Genomic DNA, 20,610 nt, shown 5'->3' on the forward strand with positions numbered 1-20,610 from the left:
ACTCCAGAATATATTTTTTCTGTTTTAAACTTTCTCCCCTTTTCCGTAGCTGTAAATACCTTGAAACAATCTAGGATAGTACTTAGCTTAAAAATATTTGAAATAGAGGAGAAAGAAAAAGTTAGACCAAACTCTGGATTTCATAGTTTCCTAAATTCACTCTGCAAGTTTGAGAAATAAATGTCAGTTCCTGAGAACCAACAGCAAAACATGTTCTATCTGGGTTTGTTCCCAGACATGAAATGCTCCGCTGGGTGAATTTACCCACACCTTGCATAACTGATATGGTGTGGGAGTCTGCATTGTACCCTGATTAAAACAAAATTAGCTAGCAGCAGAAATCTCATTCATGAGGATAGCTCATCCTACTTCCTACACTGCATAATTACCTGTATCACCAGACATTGAAATGACACAGATGACAAACTCTCCATATGACACAGCCGAAAAGGCCCTTGGAAATCATTATCCTGGCTTATTTTACAAAAAGGGAAACTGAGGCTCAGAGTGAGCATGAGGACTACAGGAGCCAAGACCTCTCCTCCAGTCCAGGCCCCCTTGTGCAGCATCATATTGCAGTGAGGTCAGCACCCCTATCCCAAGTGAAACCTACTCCTTTGCAGCTTCCAGAACTCCAGGCACAACCCACAGGGTTTCTTCACGTAGTTTTTCCAGCCAGGTCTCTGGTTGTCTCCAGAGCAGAAAATGAAATTAAAGTATAATGTGAATGCTGGTCCCTACAGCTGTTTGTTTCTCAGCTTTTCTTCTCCTCTGTCATGTTTCACCCACATTCCAGAACTGGCCCTTGGCTGGGATAAAAAGGCTCAAGCATCAGGAAGGAAGAATCAAAGGGAGAGTGGCAACCTCTGCTGGGTCATTAGTGGTCCCCAGCTGCTGGATGGATTTAGAACATGCTTTTAAGTGTCAGGGTGGAAATAACCCAAATATCCAAGAGACGGTTCTCTTTGTGCAATTACTGAGACTAGCCACGCCACAGAATGAAAGGGTCATGCTTCCTGAGCTCATTTTAGCTTAGTTGTTTGAAACTTGGGTAACATCGCTTTAAGGGGGAAATGAATTATATTATTGGTTCCCAGACTAGTCTACTTAACTGAAATTAGAATTGACCTCTGGATCCCAGGGCATGCAAACAGCAACCGTAAGGTATAGCAGGGGGAAGTTTCTTTATCCATGGCATCCTTGCTTTCTCCCATTCCTTCTCCCAATTCCTCCCGGAGACTCTAGACCCCCGAAGCTTTCCCAGTTACTGGGATGAGCCAGGTTTTGATGGCTGCCTGCCCTCCTCCTGGTTCCTCGGTAATGGGACATCTGCTAGAATTAATGCATGTATGTTAATGATTAATACACATCTGTGAATGATTAACAGTCCCTGCACCAATGGTTCTGCCATAGTCAGTGGGTACTAAAACCACCTGGGGAGCTTGTTAAACGCAGATTCCCAGACCCCATACCAGAAGGAAGGATTCAGCAAGGGCCAGAATGGGGCCAGGGAACCTAGGGGGAAGTGTTAATATATTTCTATTGATTTCAGAGAGAAAGGGAGAGGGGGGGAAAGAGGAGGGAGTCAAACAGTTATCTATACATGAATGTTCATAGCAGCATTATTCACAGTAGACAAAAAAAACTAAAATAACCCAGATGTCCATCAACTGATGAATGGATAAAAATATTCTGATCTTTCCAGACATAGACTATTATTCAGCCATGAAAAGGAATGAAGTACAAAAACATACTACAGGATGGATGAACCTGGAAAATATTGTGTTCAGTAAAAAAAAAAAAAAAAAAAAAAAAAAAAAAAAAAGGGCACAAAAAGCCAATATTGAATGATTTCATTTCTATGAAGTGTCCAGAATAGACAAACCCATAGAAACAGAAAGTAAATCAGTGACCGACAAGGGGCAAGGGGATGGAAGAATGTTAATATATACAAGGTCTCCTTTTGGGGTGATGAAAATATCTTAGAACTGGAGAGAGGTGATTATTTCACAACACTGCGCAAAATGCCACTGAATTTGTACATTTTAAAATGTTAATGGTTATCACTGGGCAAAGAGATATCTGATTGGTGGTGTTGCTCTCATATCAACCAGGAGCAAAGCAGATAAACGGTCCTTTGTTCATCCTAGCTTGATCCCTGTGTCGGTGGCCAAAGCTGTTTGAAGCCTGAGCCACATAAAGTTATAATTCCTAGGTCTTGGAGGGCAAAAGATCAGAAACACTGGCCTCATAATAAATAGACTGTTAATATTAACTGAGGCTTAGGAGGGGATGTAGTTTTAAAGTTTGTGGAGATATTGTGATTACTCTAATAACTTCTAGATAACAGTAAGTAGGTACCCTGTTTCCCCGAAATTAAGACAGTGTCTTATATTAATTTTTTCTCCCAAAGTTGCGCTAGGTCTTATTTTCAGGGGATGTCTTATCTTTCCATGCGCTAGGTCTTATTTTTGAAGGATGTCTTATTTTCAGGGAAACATGGTAGTTCTAGCACAACTCCATTAAGAGTGAACATGTCACCTACCAGTTTTTGTAGCAATTGTTCAATAAGACATGGATATATATCATTCTGCACATAAAACTGGATGCTATGAGAATAATAAGTGGGTCACTATTGGCTTTCAGAAAATTGGGTGGAGGTCTAGTATAGCAATATTGGGATTATTTTAGAAGGCAGTTACTGTGAATCATATATTCTCAGGAACCAGAAAGTGTTCAAATCCTGACTCTCTGCCATTTAATTACCAGTGTAGTCTTAGATGCATTTAACCTGCCTGTTTCTCACCTGAAAAGTAAGTTATAATGATAGTGCTTGTGAGTTGTTGGAAAAAAATAAAACATGAAAAGCACCTCAAATGGGGCCTGGCACAGTTGTAGGGTTTAGGGGGAATTTTTTTTAAATAAATAAAATGTTAATGGTTAATTTTAAATTATGTAAATGTTACCTGAATAAAATAATAAAAACTCATTGGTAATAACCAAACCTCCAAGGTTCAAAGCCTGACTCTGCTGCATGACCTAAAGCAAACTTAGTGCTTCAGTTTCCTATAAAGGAAGAAATCTCTAAAGGGAACTATAGAAATACCCATTTGCAGGCCTATTAGAATTGCATGAAGTAATGTCCCAAAGACTTGGGAGAGATGATGCATAGCTCGTACATGTGTGCCATGATTTCATTACACAAACCCTACCCTATTACATAGGCAACCACAGCCAGCATGGGTAGGGGCTTGTTCAAGTTCACACAGCAAGTTCAGAAGTCATGTCGGAGTGGCACCCAGCTCTAGGTCACTGCTCTTCCTCTGCCAACAGTCTAATTGGGTCCCTGACCGAGAATTTTGACCCCAACCTCTGGCAACAGCACAGATTCTTTCCAGTGTGGCTGGCTGGCCTACCTACTAGGCAGAAACAACTGTTTAAAGCTTTATAGCAACAATTCTTTTTGCATCTTCCCAGGTGAAAACCTTGGCCACCTGAGGGGAATTTTGGCCGAGTGGTGACTGACCCAAAGGAGAGCTTTTCCCTTCCCTGTTCCCATGACCATGAATGTCCTGCCTGCCTCTGTTTACCTTGGACATAAGAGAAATCTTCACTAACTTATTAAGTCAGTAGAGTCATCGAGGGTCTTTCTCTTCCAGGAAACAGGGAAGAGTAGGAGCTCAGTTCTACCCTTACACTGTTTTCTATGTGCACTCCCCTTTTCCCTGGTTCACAGGGATTTTTCAGACTCAGTTCAATTTCTATGTCTTCAGGAACAATCTAGCTTACTCAAGTTCTCCAGCATCCACCTTCCTCCCTCAAATAGAGAGAAATAAGTATATACCTATCCACACCTAGAAATCCTCCTGATTCCATTGGTTCCCTCAAACAGCACAGCCCATGAGAGTCCTAGGAGAAGCCCTAGGAGGTTTGTTAAGAATCGGGCTGACTGGATGTTCAATATTGAATCAGATCATCACAAGCAGAAGATAAGAGAAATAATCCCACAGAAAGTGACCAAATCCTTCTGGGTGCATAAATAACCCAAGGAACCTGGCCTCCCTGTGCCCTGCCTTCCTTCCTTCTTCATCAGCTTCCACAGCCCGTGTCAGCTTCCCCTGGGCTTTGAGGTCTGTTCCTGAGAGCAGATCCAATCTGGCATGAGTGAGGTGATGAGTCCTTCCAAAGTTTGCACTTCCAGAAAAACAAGTCTGAAGCCCCTAGGTGGCCACCTGGAGCCATAGTCCACCAAAAGATGTAGGCCAACCGGAAGGTGCTGGAGGAGGTGGTCTTAAGATCACATTAATACTCATAGCAGCACCCATTCATAGAACTTATACCTTCCCTCCTTTATCTCCAAGGTCGCTGGATTGAAGATCATGGAGTCATACACAACATGATGTTTAACACTGAGACAAAATGGAAGTACTCCTTCAAGACCACACTGAACAAGACTGAGTGGTGGGACAATGGTGTTCTCCCCCTCTGGATCACAGCCCAGAGACAGGTACAGTCAGAAATCCTAGGCTGGCTTGCAGGGATGTTGCCTCTCATTCTAAAGCATGTGGGATGGAGATTAAAGACTGTGTGACCTTGGGCAAATGACTTAGCCTCTCTAAACATGTGTTTCCTTAAATGTGAAGCTAGGGATCATGATGGTGTGCTTATTTAATAGATTTGAGGTAAGGATTAAATGGTATATGTGTGAAAGGGAGTGGGCACAGAGGAAATGATCAGTAATTTTCAGCTATTATGGATGAACAAGTCAGAACATAGACTGGCTTAATCATGATTGTATCTCTAGGGCTCTTCATAGGGTCTGGACCCAGCAGCTCTTTAATAAATATCTGTTTGTACACTTCCTCAGACTTAGGCATAAAATCCCTTGGGAATGAATTTGACCATTTAATGCATCTTCAGACCATGAAAAGCTCTTATGAGAACATTCACTTGAAAGGATTCCAATGGCCATTTATTATTGCTTTGAAAAAGCAGAAATCAGAGCTGTGTATTCAACTCCAGCCCGAAAACCTGTTGCCAGTTTGCATTTTGTCAATGAGCTTACAGTCGTCACTGTAGAATAGGACCTTTTTCTTCTTCCACATGACACCAGCCATTGCTCCAAATCTATCCTAGATACCAAGGCTGCATCTCTGTGCTCCAAGCCCACACTAAGCATGTCACATGGGAAGATGGTGTGATGTAGCAGCTCAGAATGCAGTTTGTGGACTCAGATTCCTGTAGCAGGATATCAGCTGCCTCCACCCTCTCCAGCTGCATGACCTTGGGCAATGACTTCTTCTCTGTGTTTGAGTTGCCTCATATGTAAAATAAAGATTGTCCCTGCTTCATAGGGTCATTGGGGGGATTAACTGAGATACTGCCTCTAAGACACATAAATCTAAATGCCAAAAAACTGTCAGTCATGCTTATGAATGGAGCTAAATGATTTTAACACTTTCTTGGCTGGTCACTACAGCTCTAGATCAGAACTATCCAATGGAGCATTCCATGATAATGGACATGTTCTACTGCACACAGTCCAATATGGAAGCCACCAGGTGTATGTGGTTATTGAGCCCTTGAAATGTGGCTAGTGAGATTAAGCAACTGAATTTTAATTGTATTTAAGTTTAATTAATTTCTTTCATTTTTAATCTAAATACATGAGGCTAGGAGCTGCGATAATGGACAATTCTCTAGTCTAGAATAATCACAGGGGGTGGCCAATGATCCTATCCTACTTCAGGTTCATTTTTTCCCTAGCTGTTGGGCCTTAGTTCCTCCTTCTTCTGTCACATTTTTAAACTTTAAGAAATAGATCACACAAATAAATTCTGTCCTCCCAAGAAAATCATGCTCATAACACTATGAGCCAGGCACTGATTTAAGTGCTTTACATATATTAATGTATAACAACTCTGAGGCAGGTGCTATGATTATACCCATTTAACAACTGAGTAAACTGAGGCTCAGAGCAGTGCCAAACTTCTCAAAGTCACAAAGCCAATAAGAGACAGGACTGAAATTTAAACTCAACCCTGCATTCAGTAACTCTTAACACTTAATCATGACATACTACTTCTATGGCCAAAACATTTAGCCATGGATTTCATAATAAATCTTCTATTTGCCTAGCTGCTAGGGAGGTCTGGACAGTCTTCTTTAATTCACTATTCGAAACCCAGGGCCTCTTTAGTCTCTTGCCAAGGTATTTGTTCACTGGCATGGGACCTCTGGTAGCATTCCCCTTTTCTGTTATTTTTCTTATTCACGGTTCATATCTCATTGTCATTTATTTGCAGAACTTTGTTTCCTTCTGCTCAATTCATCATCAGAGTGTTCTTCCTCTTTGCTGAATTCATAAGTGGTTATGCAAAAAGAGGATCTGGTGCGGGGCCAGGCAATTGACAACACGCCAGTTGTTTGGCAAGTGAATGTCCAATTGGTATATCTCGTTCTGCCACAGGCAGTTCCTGCCGTGGGACAGGGCCATCAGCCAGCTCCCTGAGAGCCTGACAGAAAAGCCGCTGCAACCAGATCAAACCTGTGGCCCGGAGCCAGCACCCCAGCAGCAGCATTCCAGCTGGCCCCAAACACCATTCAAGGGCACATCTGTGTTTCCAGGCAGGGCTGGAGGAAGGGGGCCTACCCCGTATCCATCACTGGGAAAATCCATCCTTCTCCCAAGTCTCCTCCTGGTGAGCTTTGTGGAGATTGATACATGAACCTTTAATATGACTAAAATGTTCTCCTCAGTGACACTAACGCTGCCTGAATCCATCAAGATGCATGAGAATGACATGCCTTGGTAGATGATGCCTAAAAGATGGGATTCCTGCCCACCTATGTGTCCATTACTCAAGCCCACAAGCACACCCACATTCCAGCAGGACTTTACTAAAGGTCAAGGTACAAACTGAGAGGCTCCATTTGGAACCTTGGATTTTTGATGAGCACCCCCAATAACTGAACTTGATCAATGATCAAGGTACTTCACCTCATTCACAAGTCCTAATTCTCCGAGAAAGGCAGGCAGCCATAACTGTATGACCTAGGAAAACTATAGGATATGCTCCCCCTCTTTCCAGAAAAGCTATAGAGCGTAAGCAGTGAGAAGGCAGAGCATGACCTGAGTGAGATTGGCATGGTGCCAAGAGTCTGTAACAGGACTACAGTAGGCGAGCACTAGGAGGGGGTTTGGGAAGAGAATGGGAAAGCAGCTTGGTTCTCAGTGTAAGCCAAACTTGGAAGAGCTGTGAGCAGGATCTGCCTTGAATAGCAAGGTAATGCATCCCAATATTGGCCCAAACTGTGTCTTTATTATGCATCATAGAGGATCTAAGAATAACAATCTCTCCTCCAAAGGGGTGGAAGGGAGAAAACAGAATCTTGAACGTAGAGCTGCCTTCTGTTCAGTGGTTCCTCCTAAGCACAGAAAGGCAATGAAAATGCTCAGAACCAATTTTGACTTCTGAATTTTAAATACATGGGGTCCATCTCTTCTCACTCGACCATTCCCTCAAATCAGTATGGAACTTGTTTCCCTAAGCCACACATATTCCCCACCAAAGCACAGGGACCTTCATAAAATGTGTGCCTTGTGACATTAATTATGTCACCTAAGGGAAGAGACAAGACAAAATGCAAAACCAAATTGACTTTTCCTCTAATTATTGGTTCTGAAGAGTTTGGTGAATCTGTACAAAACCCAATAGTCAGGATTTCCCTATGAAAGTACCAACTCTTGTTTTTAAAAAGCAACTTAAAAGTAATAGCCACATCAATGCAACACTACACTAAGGGAGAATAATGAACCTAATAAAACTAGCGATTTTGCAATTGCTATTGCTACTAGAAACACTGATTATGCTAATTAAAGGGTAGAATAGTAAATACCAACTCTTTTGCATCCAATTAAGTGCTCAAATTATTTCTCAGAAGTATTTGTTGAAAATAGCACTTTTTATTATCATGGGTCCCAAATAAACAGAGTCAAGTGTGTGTGTGTGTGTGTGTGTGTGTGTGTACATGCACACTCACACACATTTCTCTCTGGAGCTCATTTCACAGAGCAGCAAAACTCCTAAAATTCTTATGGGACCACGTGAGAAAAATCAGTTTCCTAAGACAACAGCTTGGAATATCTTTAAAGAAGGTGTGTGTTGAAAATACAACACACAAAAATACTTCAATTTCAAGATGGGAACAACTGAGATTTAACATGCAAACATCAGGAATTCAACTGGATATGCAGGGCTGCCTAAGTCCCTGGGAATTTCAATGTCAATTATTCTAAATAATAAAACAGCTGGTCAAACTACATTCTACAAAATGTTAGAAGTGTCATCCTTCCAGTCAATTCCATACTTCAGAGCAAAGTCAATTTATATGTAAGTTAAACAAAGCACTGTTGCTAAAAACTGAGAATTATGTCGATTGCCAATCAGAAATGCAATAAATAAATATTAGAGGATTTGCAAGTTAAATCAACCATAGAAATTCTATTATCAGAAAGAAAATGTGTTACCTACAGAGGTTACAAATAAGATGCTAGAACCCAAAAGAGAAAGAAATTCTATAATGATTTCCATAAGTTAATCAGAAGAGATGATTCATGCATTCATTCAGCATGCATTTATTCAACAGCACTTACTCTGAGCCAGGCCTGTTTTGGGTCCCAGTGAAAGTGTGGTCAATAAGAAAGACATGGTCCCTGGTCTCCTTGAGCTCACATTCTAGAGGAGAGAAATAGACAATAAATAAGTAAACAAATTAAGATGATTTCAGATTGGGGAAAGCACTTTAGAGAAAATAAAGCTGGATCGCATAATAGAAAATGAATGCTGGAGAGTAGAGGGGATAATATTTCACCTATAGCTACAGATAGCAGAGCTCCTGAAGCCTTGCAAAGTACGGTAGTTAGTATTGAGAATCTTAGGTCACATTTCCTAAAAGCAAAGCCTGAGGCAGGAATTCAGTGTGGGTAATGCATTGAGGGAGAAGTGTCAAGAGAGGGGAGTAAGGAAAACTGACAGGCCAGGGGAAAGAGTTAAGTGAGATGTGGTCCTCGCTGGAGACCAGCTTCAGCCTGACCCCATGGGGAGCTCTGGAACATGAACTGAACCCCAATGTTATCCCACCCTGAGGCCAGGGAACCTGTCTTTTGTCCTCCAGTCAATCACTCACCACAAGCAGCTGGGTGTGGAGGAAACACCTTCCCAGATGAGACAGGTCTTGGCTACTTGGTTTAGGGTAATTTTCTAGATGGTGAGGCAGCTGAGAATCTCACAGAAGTGGGTGTGGGTGCATTGGTCCAATAAGAGAACCTGGGTGGGGCACCAATAGCAACCCCTACAACTTCCAAATTGCTTTCCTACTTCTCAAACATACATGTGAAGTTTTGGCATCATTCTTGGTTGTATTTTTCTGCTCATTTGTTTACAAAATAGCCATAACCTAGGGGCCATTATCCCAAAATTCTTTCCTAGTAATTTATTCTCCATATTATCAACATAGTCACATGATCACCATCCCTTGGTTCCACTGAAACCAATGAACTTCAGAGTGTTTTTCAGAGCATCCAAAATCATGGGTGATACAAGGAGTATCACAAAACAGCCCTCAAGGTAATTGTTTAGCAGAAATGAAGAAAAGCACTTGCTCCCCAAATAATAAGGCCATTCATTCACTGAACCAAAAATCTATTGAGTATCTACTATGTGCCTGTTCCTGATTGAGGAGCTGCTTTGCAAAAGTAGACCTACTTAGTGAGATGTGTCCACCTCATTAATAATACATTGGTTAGCATACAGAAAATTATTTTCTTTTCCTAACTATTTTACCAAGCTTTGTCCAAAACCACCTTTCTGCAGATCACTTAAGAATATTTCCATGCCCTGGCCAGGTAGCTTAGCTGGTTAGAGCATCATCCTGATATGCTAAGGTAGTAGATTTGATGCCCAGCGCAGACACATACAAGAATCAACCAATGAATACATAAATAAGTAGAACAACAAGTTGTATTTTTCTCTATATATATTTAATTTTTTTAAAGAATATTTTCATGACTTCGTAGTCGCCTATTTTGTTAAAATAGCTCCATTTCTGAAGAATCAACTCTGCTCATGGTAGAACCTTCATCTCAAATCCAAGTCAAATTCTCCTTCCCAGATGCCCCACTACCCTCTCCATAGACCCTGTGGTGGTCCCAGCAGCCTAGAGTAGGAGCATGGCCTGTGCTCTACTCTTTCAGATACATACACACCCTTCCCTGGTTTTCTCTCTGGAGACAAGAAAATAAAGAAACATATAGGCTCTTCCCATGAAAGATTGCAGGAAGGCCATGACCCTTTTCCTGTTCACTGTAATTTGCTGTTCTACCTAGTTGCCTGTGGTCTCACATAGAGGAGTGAAGGTAACCAGGCCTCACTAACAAGAGTCTCAGTGTCAAGGAGCAACCTCAGGCCTCTCTGGGGCCTTGCAAGACTCAGCCATATTTCATAGCTAAGTCCTCTGTTGTAAAGAACTCGATGCCCTATCCTACAGTCATTTCTGCCACTACTGAAGTCCTCAATCTCACCTTCTCTCTGCAGTCCCAAGCCCTGTGATGTATAGGCACATCCCAGAAACACCTTCAGTTCCCTGCAGAAGACAGAAACTAGAGGGAATAATTGTTGTTCCCCCTTTACCTGACCATGCTACCTTGCCCAATGCTCTCTGTCCCTCTCCAGGAAAAATAGAAACCAAGCTCGTTAGCTTACTAATGTGTTCTACATGCATTTAGTCCTCACAACTACCCCATGAAGTGGCATAATCATCTCCATTTTACAAATGTGGAAACTGATGTGGAGGGCATGAGTAACATGCATCCAAGTGGTGGGAAAGACTATCACCAGGCAATCCAGCATCAGAACACACTTTTAACTGCCATCCTGTTCTGTCTCTGAGCGGGGCATCAGGCCCAGTGGTTGAGCAAACTGCACAGCAAACAAGATAGTCTCCCCTTCTTGCAAACACCCCCAAATTTTATAAGCATTAGATATGGGAACCAGTAGGGCAGTTTCTCCCCTCTCCAACATCCCCAGAGGAAGTCCCATGATTGTATCTTATTAGTTTGGACATGAGCCCAAGGCTGAACCAACTACAGTGACCAGAGGATGCAGTGTCCTCTATCCAAGCTAAAGCCTCAGCCTATATCTGGAGCCAGAAATGGAGCCAACACATCCCAAACCTGGCATGAAGCCAGGGCAGAGAGAAGAGTCTCCAGAGAAAGTCAGGAGACTCTAAACCAGTAGACAGGGGAGTGGGTGCTGGGCAAGAAAACATATTAACTGTCCACTGCACACATTGGGAAAGACCTGTGGTGGCTTGTTATATTTGGAGGAAAAGAGTGCCTACTATGTGCCAAAACATGATGTCCAACATTTTACCTTAAAATTAATTGGCTCAAACTTCATAAAAATTCAACCTACTTTTTGGCATTTTACATGTAGAAACACTGAAGCATAAGAGATTAAACAACACTATCACCAACTTAAAGCCATTTTTCCTCCATTCTAAGAAGTTTTATTTTTATTTTTGCCATCTCCGAAGTTAAGAGTATATCTTCCAATCCCTGGTGTATCGTGTTTTAATTGACATCATTGCTTTTCCTATCAGTGCATAAAATATTGGCATGTCTTTCAGTTAATGGAGTTTTAGATTCAATGAAATTGTAGTGAAGCCAAGAATGAAATCCTCCCCCATCTAACTCCAAAGTCCATGTGGTTCCTGGACAAGGGTAGGGATGTTGATCAGTTGGGCTTTGCTTGTTATGAGAAATGGCTTGATAGAATTTTCTTCTTGTGCTTGCAGGGGAGGAAGACGGCGTCATTCCACTATCCTGGGGGAGGTGCTAAATACAAGGGTGAAGCCGTCCAGAGGTCCCTGGTGGAGTCTTACACTCACCCAGACAGCAATGAGACAGAGTGGAGGGAGAACATTGATATTGTCATGAACTGGTTCACTAAGGAAGACTTTGACTTTGTGACTCTGTACTATGGAGAGCCAGATAATGTGGGACACAAATTCGGGCCCGAGACAGAAAACAGAAGGGTAATAATTCAGCAAATCGACAGAACCATTGGGTACCTGGTGGAAGCCATTGAGAGACACCGCTTGACTGAGCACCTCAATGTCATCATCACATCAGACCACGGCATGACTACAGTAAAAAAGAAGCCCAATGTCACTGAGATCCTCTTGACTAACTACATCAAGTACAGAGACTTAGTCAAGTTTGATATTGTGGACTATGGAGGCTTTGGGATGATCCTGCCCAAACCAGGAAAAGAGGAAGCTCTTTACGAAGCGCTGAAGAATGCACATCCACACCTCCATGTCTATAAGAAGGAGGAATTTCCAGAACGCTTCCACTATGCTAAGCATGAGCGGGTCCTGCCAATCCTGCTGTATGCGGACTCTGGTTACAACATCAATGGGGTGAGTTGATTTTTAAATGAATAAAGTCATCTTGGATCTGGGAGAGAGCCACTAGGGAGGGACAGTTCTGGAAAACATCAAAACATAAGTGCAGCCGAAACCGGTTTGGCTCAGTGGATAGAACTTCTGTCTGGGGACTGAAAGGTCCCAGGTTCGATTCCGGTCAAGGGTTGAGGGCACATCCCCAGTAGGGGGTGTCAAAGAGGCAGCTGGTCGATGTTTCTCTCTCATCAATGTTTCTAGCTCTCTATCCTTCTCCCTTCCTCTCTGTAAAAAAATCAATAAAATATATTTTTTTAAAAATAATAATAAAAGGAACAAAGAACTGATACATGCTACAACTCAAATAAACCTTGAAAACATTATGCCCAGTTAAATACAAAGGACCACATATTAATATGATTCCATTTAAATGAAATATCCAGAACAGGCAAATCTATAGAGATAGAACATAAGATTGGTGGTTGTCTTGGGCCAGAGGTGGAGAGGACTTGGGGACGAATGGGGAGTGACTACAGAAGGCCACAGGGTTTCTTTTTGGGATGAAGGAAATCTTCTAAGCTGGTTCTGATAATAGTTGCACAACTCTGTGCATACACTAAAAATCAATGAATTGTACACTATAAATGGGTAAATTGTATGGTTTGTAAATTTTATCTCAACACAAATTTTATTAGACTTAAATAAGCAAAATCAATGCTAATTGTGAGACATAACTGAAATGGTTTGGTTTTTCTTAACTACCAACCACTAATTCATGGCAGAACAAAGTTGAGGTGATATTTAAATATCACATAACAGAAGACCATCTCAGGTATAGCTTGACAAATCCCTTTCTAAGGCTGTGGACAGGGCCAAACATAATTATGTTTGCAGTCTGTATATCCTCAGCTTGCTACAGGTCTTGAAAAAAATTCACTAGGTTATTGTGTAATGGTGGTGGAAATATTCACAATAAAGTGTAACAATTTATTGGTCTTTTGGAATCCCTCAAATAGCCCAAACCTCTGAGGATGCGTACCCAAAGCTAAGGCCTCTTCAAGGAGAGATTCCAACGTCAGTGGCCTCTTTGTAACCCTAGTTCATGATGTAACAAGTTGCAAGTATGGCCAAGGCATTTAATGAGACAGTCACATTCCCAACATGACCAACAGGAGTTTGATGGAATAGGATGCTATGATCAGTTTAATCTTCTGGAAAACTAACAATTAAACAGAAAATCTTTTGGTCTCAGTATATCTCACTCAGATTTCCATTCAGCTGCCTGCCTTGAGGTGCAGAGTAAAGTGGATACTACTCTTCTCTCTTCAGGAACTAAAGAGCTTGCAAACCACATGAGGGCGTCACTGGGGCACTTGCTCTTGATGGGCTTCCCTATGGCCTCAGAGGTCATTGGTCTGGTTTCTTTAGGGTGGGGGAGCCTCAGCTGAGTTACAGGAGCTTTCTGTAATCACCTGGCCAAATATGAGGCCAACTTTCCAAAGCACAGAACACCATATTTCTTACCTGCTGGAACGTCTGTTGGTCCTAAGAAAATATAAACAGTGTTGTGATTGATGTTAATTAGTTATTTGAAAAGGGGCACAGATCCTACTGGCATTCATTAAACAATTACCTACAGTCCTTATTCCCTCCTCTCCAAACTCCCCCCAAATATATATATATCCTAATAAAGACAGAATATGCAAATTGACTATAATTCTGTGACCATGATCTTTGTCACAGAATTATAGTCAATTTGCATATTCTGTCTTAAGAATATGCAAGGAAATATGCAAGTTGACATGACAAGGCAACAGGCGGAAGGTGGCTCTGGACAGAGTGAAGACAGGTGGAAAGGCAGCGCTGGGCCTGAGCAAAAGCAGGCAGAAAGGTGGCTCCAGGCCAGAACTAAGGAAGGCAGAAAGGCTGCTCCAGGTTGGAACAAAGGCGGTGCTGACAGCCAGGGAAGGAAGGCCTATTCTTGCACATATCTTCATGCATCAGGCTTCTAGTATATATACATACACACACACACACACACACACACACACACACACACTCATCCTCACACATACTTTTATGCCACAAAAAACATACTTGGCTCTAGAACCATACAGTCTGGGTTCAGACACCTGCTCTAAACCTTGCTACGACCAATTCACTGAAAATCAGTTGGTGGGATGTCCTCAGTTTTCACATCTTCAAAATAGGGAAGATAATAACAGTGCCCTTGCTGGGCCACTGTGAGGGTAAAAAGAGTTAACATATATTTGTAAAGCATCTGGAACAACTCATGGTACATAATAAGCACTCTATGCTTGAGATTACTGTCATTGCCAGTATTGTTATCATTATATTCTTGCTGTTTCTAATGGATACGCTTTCTAACTTATTCTATTTTAAAGATCTTTCATTCTTCGCTCCTCTCTCTGCCAGTGTGGAAAGCAGTGTCCTTCCTTGTCATTTAAATTTTCAAACATTTCATGGATCCGATAAGCATATTAACTAAGGGGCAATATTCTTTCAGTGAATTGGGATCTAAAATGGGTTTTTTTGTTGTTGTTATTTTTCAGCAACTTATAATTTATTTCAACAAAGGAGACCATGGCTTTGATAATGATCTCGAGGACATGAGGACCATATTCAGAGCTTTCGGGCCAGATTTCAAGAAGAATCACCTGGCTGAGCCTTTTGACAGCATCCATATCTACCCACTCATGTGTAAGCTCCTGGGGGTTACCCCTGAGCCCCACAATGGCTCCCTGGCAGTCACCCAAGAAATGCTTGTGGACCAGCAACCAGGTGAGATGCAAAAGCAACCACCAGAAAATTGGCAGTTGCTTCCTGTCCTGAGAAAGAATGGATTCATAATGGGGTCTCCTGGGGAGGGGTGAAATCAAGCAGAATAATCCTGTTTCCCAGCAGCTTCAGCACCCCCAATACAAGATATCAGCAGCTCTAAAAAGATAGCAGAGGAGGTAAATGTGCTAGTGACATTTTACACAGTGCTTCAGGGGCAAAGGGAATGCTTTCCATATAGGAAGTCAGAGGATAATCCTACTGATCATCAGAAATTGTGTGCAGTCTTCCCCTTGTAGATACCAAAAATCAGCCTTCCTTCCTCAACTCCATGCAAGTTAGCGCCTGGAGAAAAGCTGCTAATCATTTCACTCATTGCTGAAGGGGCAAGGGTTCTGTAAATGAGGTTGCTAATTCTTTTTTCTTTTTCTTTTTTTAATATATTTTATTGATTTTGTACAGAGAAGAAAGGAGAGAGATAGAGAGTTAGAAACATCGATGAGAGAGAGTCATCGATCAGCTGCCTCTTGCACACCCCCTACTGGGGATGTGCCCGCAACCAAGGTACATGCCCTTGACCGGAATCGAACCCAGGACCCTTCAGTCCCCAAGCCGATGCTCTATCCATTAAGCCAAACCGGTTTCGGCAGGTTGCTAATTCTTAAGACTTCAAAATCCTAAATCTGGCCCCTGACCAGGGGCTCAGTTGATTGGATTGCCTTCCAGAACACCAAAAGTTGAAGGTTCGATCCCCATTCCAGGCTTGTGCAGGAGGCAATGAACAAACCAATGGATTTTTCTCACCTCTCTCTCTCTCTCTCTCTCTCTCTCTCTCTCTCTCTCTCTCTCTCTCTCTCTCTCTCTCTCTCTCTCTCTCTCTCTCTCTCTCTCTCTCTCTCTCTTTCTCTCCCGTCCCTCCTTCCCATCCTCTCTTTCTAAAATCAATAAACACATCCTCAGGTGAAGGTTTTTAAAAAATCCTGAATCTGGGTGACATGAAGGAAGAAAGATATCATCTCTGGGAATTCAGTGTTTGCAAACACTGGCCAGCTTTTCTTTTGCAGGGAGAGACTTAGATACCGCCTGATGATTTATTGAGTGCTTAGAGCAACCATACTCAATCAAAACAGAGTATAAAAAATAGCTTCCTGCACCCTTTTCCTTTCTTCCAAGTCACTGCCCACGATCTTCTTGTGAACTTACAGAAAGCAGGCCGTTTTGCAGAAAACTAATTAAGTAAATGACCACTTCACCGAAGTATTGAGGACTTTTAAAAACCCATTAGAATCTGCTCAACTATTTGGACCCCACTTCTGTCCCATAGCACACTGGGAGCTGGGGTAAGGTGTGTTTGACCATCAGTTATTGATAAGCAGTGGACATCCCATCAACTGATTTTCAGTGAATTGGCTTCTAGCAAATTGGTCATTTGGCAAAGTGGTCATTAGGCAAATGGGTCATTTGGCGAATAGGTCATTTAGTAAATCGTCTTTCAATGACTTGCCCTGTGAGATTTCTCTACAGTGAGCACTTTTCTTGGGTTAAATGTACATTTCATTTCCATAATTAATATTCACTAGCGCCTGGATGGGAAACTTCCCACGGACTCTGGAGCATCTGGAACAGCCTCTTAGTAATCGGACAATTAAAAACCATCTGATCTTTTTTTTTTTTCTTAACAGGAGCAGAGATGCAGAGGTCATCTGCTCTCCAAAATACAGCAATAGGTCTGGGGACTACCACAGGAGTTCTTGCAGTTCTGTTTGTCACTGGCGTGACATACACAGCCATTCGTCGGAAAAAGAAGTGAGTGGCCTTTGGGTTTCCTGCACATTGTAATCATCCATTTCAATCATGTCCTGCCACAAGGGGTCCAGCACACTGAGACCCCAGCAACCAGAGCCAGCTTGGGCCCAGGACTCAGAAGAGCCCCCAGCTTGGTTTAATAAGCTACTACCACGGTCTCAAAATTCTTAACAAGGACCCTGCATTTTCATAGTGCACTAGGCCCCCAAATTGTACACTAGTTGTACTAGTTTTCTAGGGCTGCCATAACCAAGTACCACAAACTGAGAGGCTTAAAACAACAGAAGAGTATTGTTTCATAGATCTGGAGGCTAAAAATACAAAATCAAGGGTTGGGCAGGGCCATGGTCCCTCTGAAACCTGTAGGGGAGGGTCCTTCTGGGCCTCTTCTAGGTGGTTGCCAATAGTCCTTGATGTTCTTCCTCCAATCTCTGCTTCCATTGTCACACAGCCCCTTCTCCCTGTGTCACTGACTTCTAAGAAAACCAGTCGTGGGATTTAGGGATCGATGTAATCCAGTATGACCCTATCTTAATTTAATTATGTCTGCACCCTATTTTCAAATAAGGTTACATTCCTAGGACTTTTACCATATCTTTTGAGGTGAGGGGAAACAATTCAACCCATAACATTGGTTCTACCACCCATCAAAGCATTATATGAGCTGGTGCACTGCTTTCTACAGCTCAGTAGTTTGTCATTAGACTGAGCCTTCTGTATTATTGCACCCAACCCTGACCATTTTTCTACTTGGACACAGCATGGGGACCTCCCAAATACTATAAACTACCGAAAGGCAGAACTTTACTTAACCTTAACTCCATTTCAAAGCCCACAGTTAACGTAATTTCTATTTAAACTATAAAATTTTCCTGTGAGCTGAAACATGACCTACAAAGGTCTCTACACCCTGCAGCAACATTTTAGAAAGAAATCAATTGGTCCTTTTTTGCAGAAACCATTAGCCATAAGAGAGATACAGGAAAAACTGCAATGTACTGATTGAATTGCCATGCCCACAGCATAATTTCTAAAAGGCAACCATTCCATACAGTTAAAATGCATTAGGTTTTTATTATTATTACTATTAATGAAAGCCTGAAATCCAAAAGCTGAATCACTAATTTGGCATGTGCTCATGCACATCCCTTTTGCCTCTGGAAGGACCACTGGGATGTCCTAATGCTTCTCTCCATATCAATACCACCTGGAATTTTTATTTGTGCTAAACAGTAGTCCTAAACTTCACTTACACCTGAACATACCACATCTTTGAGGGCCATAAAACCTTAAACATCCCTTCAGTGCCTTGATCCTTCCAGATTCAGACCTGAAATGTTATCACTTTTGTCCCTCCTGAGAGCCCTCACACAAAGATGAAGGTTTCTTCTGGGTGTAGATCAGTGCTGCAGCCTACTGAGGGTCTTCCCAATCTGCTTCCCATCTATGGCATTAGGTAAGGTGGGACCAGCCTAGGTTTATTAATATCTTAGTATAACATCAGACAGTGTCACTCTGGCATTAACTGTACATGTCCTTTCACTCCTCAGAGGAAAGATAATAGCTATTATGTGTGTTCCTAGAATAAGTCCTGTATTTATGAGTTTAACTGACCTATTGCCATTGATTTTCTACTGCAGGCAGAGCGCTGATCAAAACAGCAAAAGTGAACCAGTGCACCTGAATGAAATCCCAAGAGTCGCCCTTTAGGACCAAGACTCAAATCATAGTTAAGACTCATTGTTGCCCTACCCATTTGGCTCAGTGGATAGAGCATTAGCCTGTGGACTAAAGGGACCCAGGTTTGATTCCAGTCAAGGACATGTACCTTGGTTGCAGGCATATCCCCAATAGGAGGTGTGCAGGAGGCAGCTGATCAATGTTTCTCTCTCACTGATGTTTCTAACTCTTTCTCTCCCTTAGTCTTTGTGTAAAAAAATAAATTAAAAATAAATTTAAAAATCAATAAAATATATTTTTAAAAAGACTCATTGTTGTATCACTGATGACTCTATCTCCGAACATTGTGGCTAGGAGGATTTTTGCAACATCCCGGTACCTGAAACCATGAATTCCATGTGAAAACACAGCAATCGCCATAGCGCACCTTCTTTCTTTAAGTCAACAAGTGTTGAGGAATGAAAGATAAGCCATTTTTGTGTCAGATCCTGTGCTCTCTTGGTTGTGGGAAAAGCACAACAGATATGAGAGAATAAATGCATTCAATAAGAATTAATTCTCCTCTCTAGTTCTCATAGCTGAATGGGGCTCCAGTGTCGCTCATCCAAAGGGGGTACTGAGATTTCATCTGTCCTCTTATCTGCCTTCCGCAAATTAGCTCTCAAGCTGCTTCTAAGTAGAGTTTTGTGAGAGATTTGTGAAGTTAACTGTGTAGACTTTGAACACAGTTCAAGCTCCAGGGGCAGCACTGGTAAGTTGGGAACTATCTGCCCTGCCTTTCACTCAAGACATGATTATGTCACACCGAAATAATTCTTAATTTTCTTCCATATCCCTACCTCTGTACCACTCCACAACACCCCAGAATCCCCTTACTCTTCTTTCAGACTCCTTTTTCCTGCATAGTCTCACTCCCACTCTGCTCTGAGTTCGCCTGCCTGGCATCTAATGCCATCATGCTTCTGCATTTAGGTGTGGTGATTACTTCAATGTCCCCTTCCCCACAAGAGCCCCTGAGGCCCCGGGGAGCAGGGACCACGCCTGATTTTTCTCACTGCTGCATCCCTGGTGCCAAGCATGTAAGTGCTAATAAGCATTTGGTAAACAAAAGTCCCCACTGGGTTAGGGACAGACCCAAAGGCTGGGGGAGCGAGAGCTCCTGCCTTCTGTGGGAGGAGGTCATGAAGAGGACGTGCCAGCGGGCCAGGGCAGGTGGAGGCGCCTCACCACTTTACTGCCCGCGGTCCCCAAAGAGGAGCGGGTTCTAGGACACAGCCTTGAGAGAGAGAGAACTGTGGTGAAGGACCACCTGGACTTGAGTACGACTGAAGGCCTCCACGGAAACTTTTAAGATTCTGGCGAGTAGCGCAGAGACCTACTCCCCTGGAGACTTCCCAGACAAGACTCTTAAATAAGTTCCCTCATTAAACCTGCCACCTACCCACCTGCCTGCCTCTCTTCCGTTTCTCTTCGCCCTCCGTGTGCCAGCCAGTTTGGAAACCAACACTTTGACTTAAATGCTCTTTTCAAAGGAAGGAAAGGGCGGCCATGGCCGGAGCCCATGGACCCGGGGCCCGAGTTAGGTACCCCCTCCAAGGGCATAAGGGCGGTCAGGGTCCCTTTTGCTCATTCACACAAAGTGGCGCCGACGGGGACAGGACTAGGTTAGGGAGGCGGGGGCTGCCCCCGACACACACACACACAAAAAAAACCTCGGGAAAGTTCGGGAACTACGGGAATGTTTACCGGCATCCCAGCCTCAGGGGACTCTCCCAGGGAGCGCACGCGGTTTTTGCCAAGCCTTGGTGTGACGCCAAACCCTGGCCCCGCCCCGCTGGCGCCTGGCCCCGCCCCTTCCGA

General features: G+C 42.8%; 1 protein-coding gene and 1 pseudogene across 3 annotated transcripts in view; both read left to right on the top strand.

Annotated features, from left to right (window-relative positions):
- Positions 1-19,303, top strand: part of LOC118703589 (ectonucleotide pyrophosphatase/phosphodiesterase family member 7-like) — a 31,104-nt gene extending 11,801 nt beyond the window's left edge. Inside the window, exons 2-7 of one of the 3 annotated variants that reach the window (XM_036410683.2) lie at positions 4,362-4,507; positions 11,857-12,483; positions 15,039-15,267; positions 16,947-17,070; positions 18,711-18,816; positions 19,068-19,303. In XM_036410683.2, the coding sequence (XP_036266576.1) occupies positions 4,362-4,507; positions 11,857-12,483; positions 15,039-15,267; positions 16,947-17,070; positions 18,711-18,780 (1,196 nt within the window). In that variant the 3' untranslated portion in view covers positions 18,781-18,816; positions 19,068-19,303. Of the gene's footprint in view, positions 1-4,361; positions 4,508-11,856; positions 12,484-15,038; positions 15,268-16,946; positions 17,071-18,710; positions 18,817-19,052 lie in introns of all 3 variants that reach the window. The other 2 variants (XM_036410684.2, XM_036410685.2) reach the window with 2 other exon arrangements.
- On the top strand, positions 2,058-2,200 carry LOC118704025 (annotated as a pseudogene).
- Positions 19,304-20,610: the final 1,307 nt, after the last annotated feature.

Source organism: Pipistrellus kuhlii, unplaced genomic scaffold (genome assembly GCF_014108245.1).
Source record: "Pipistrellus kuhlii isolate mPipKuh1 unplaced genomic scaffold, mPipKuh1.p scaffold_m20_p_4, whole genome shotgun sequence".
In the NCBI taxonomy this organism is placed as follows: domain Eukaryota; kingdom Metazoa; phylum Chordata; class Mammalia; order Chiroptera; family Vespertilionidae; genus Pipistrellus; species Pipistrellus kuhlii.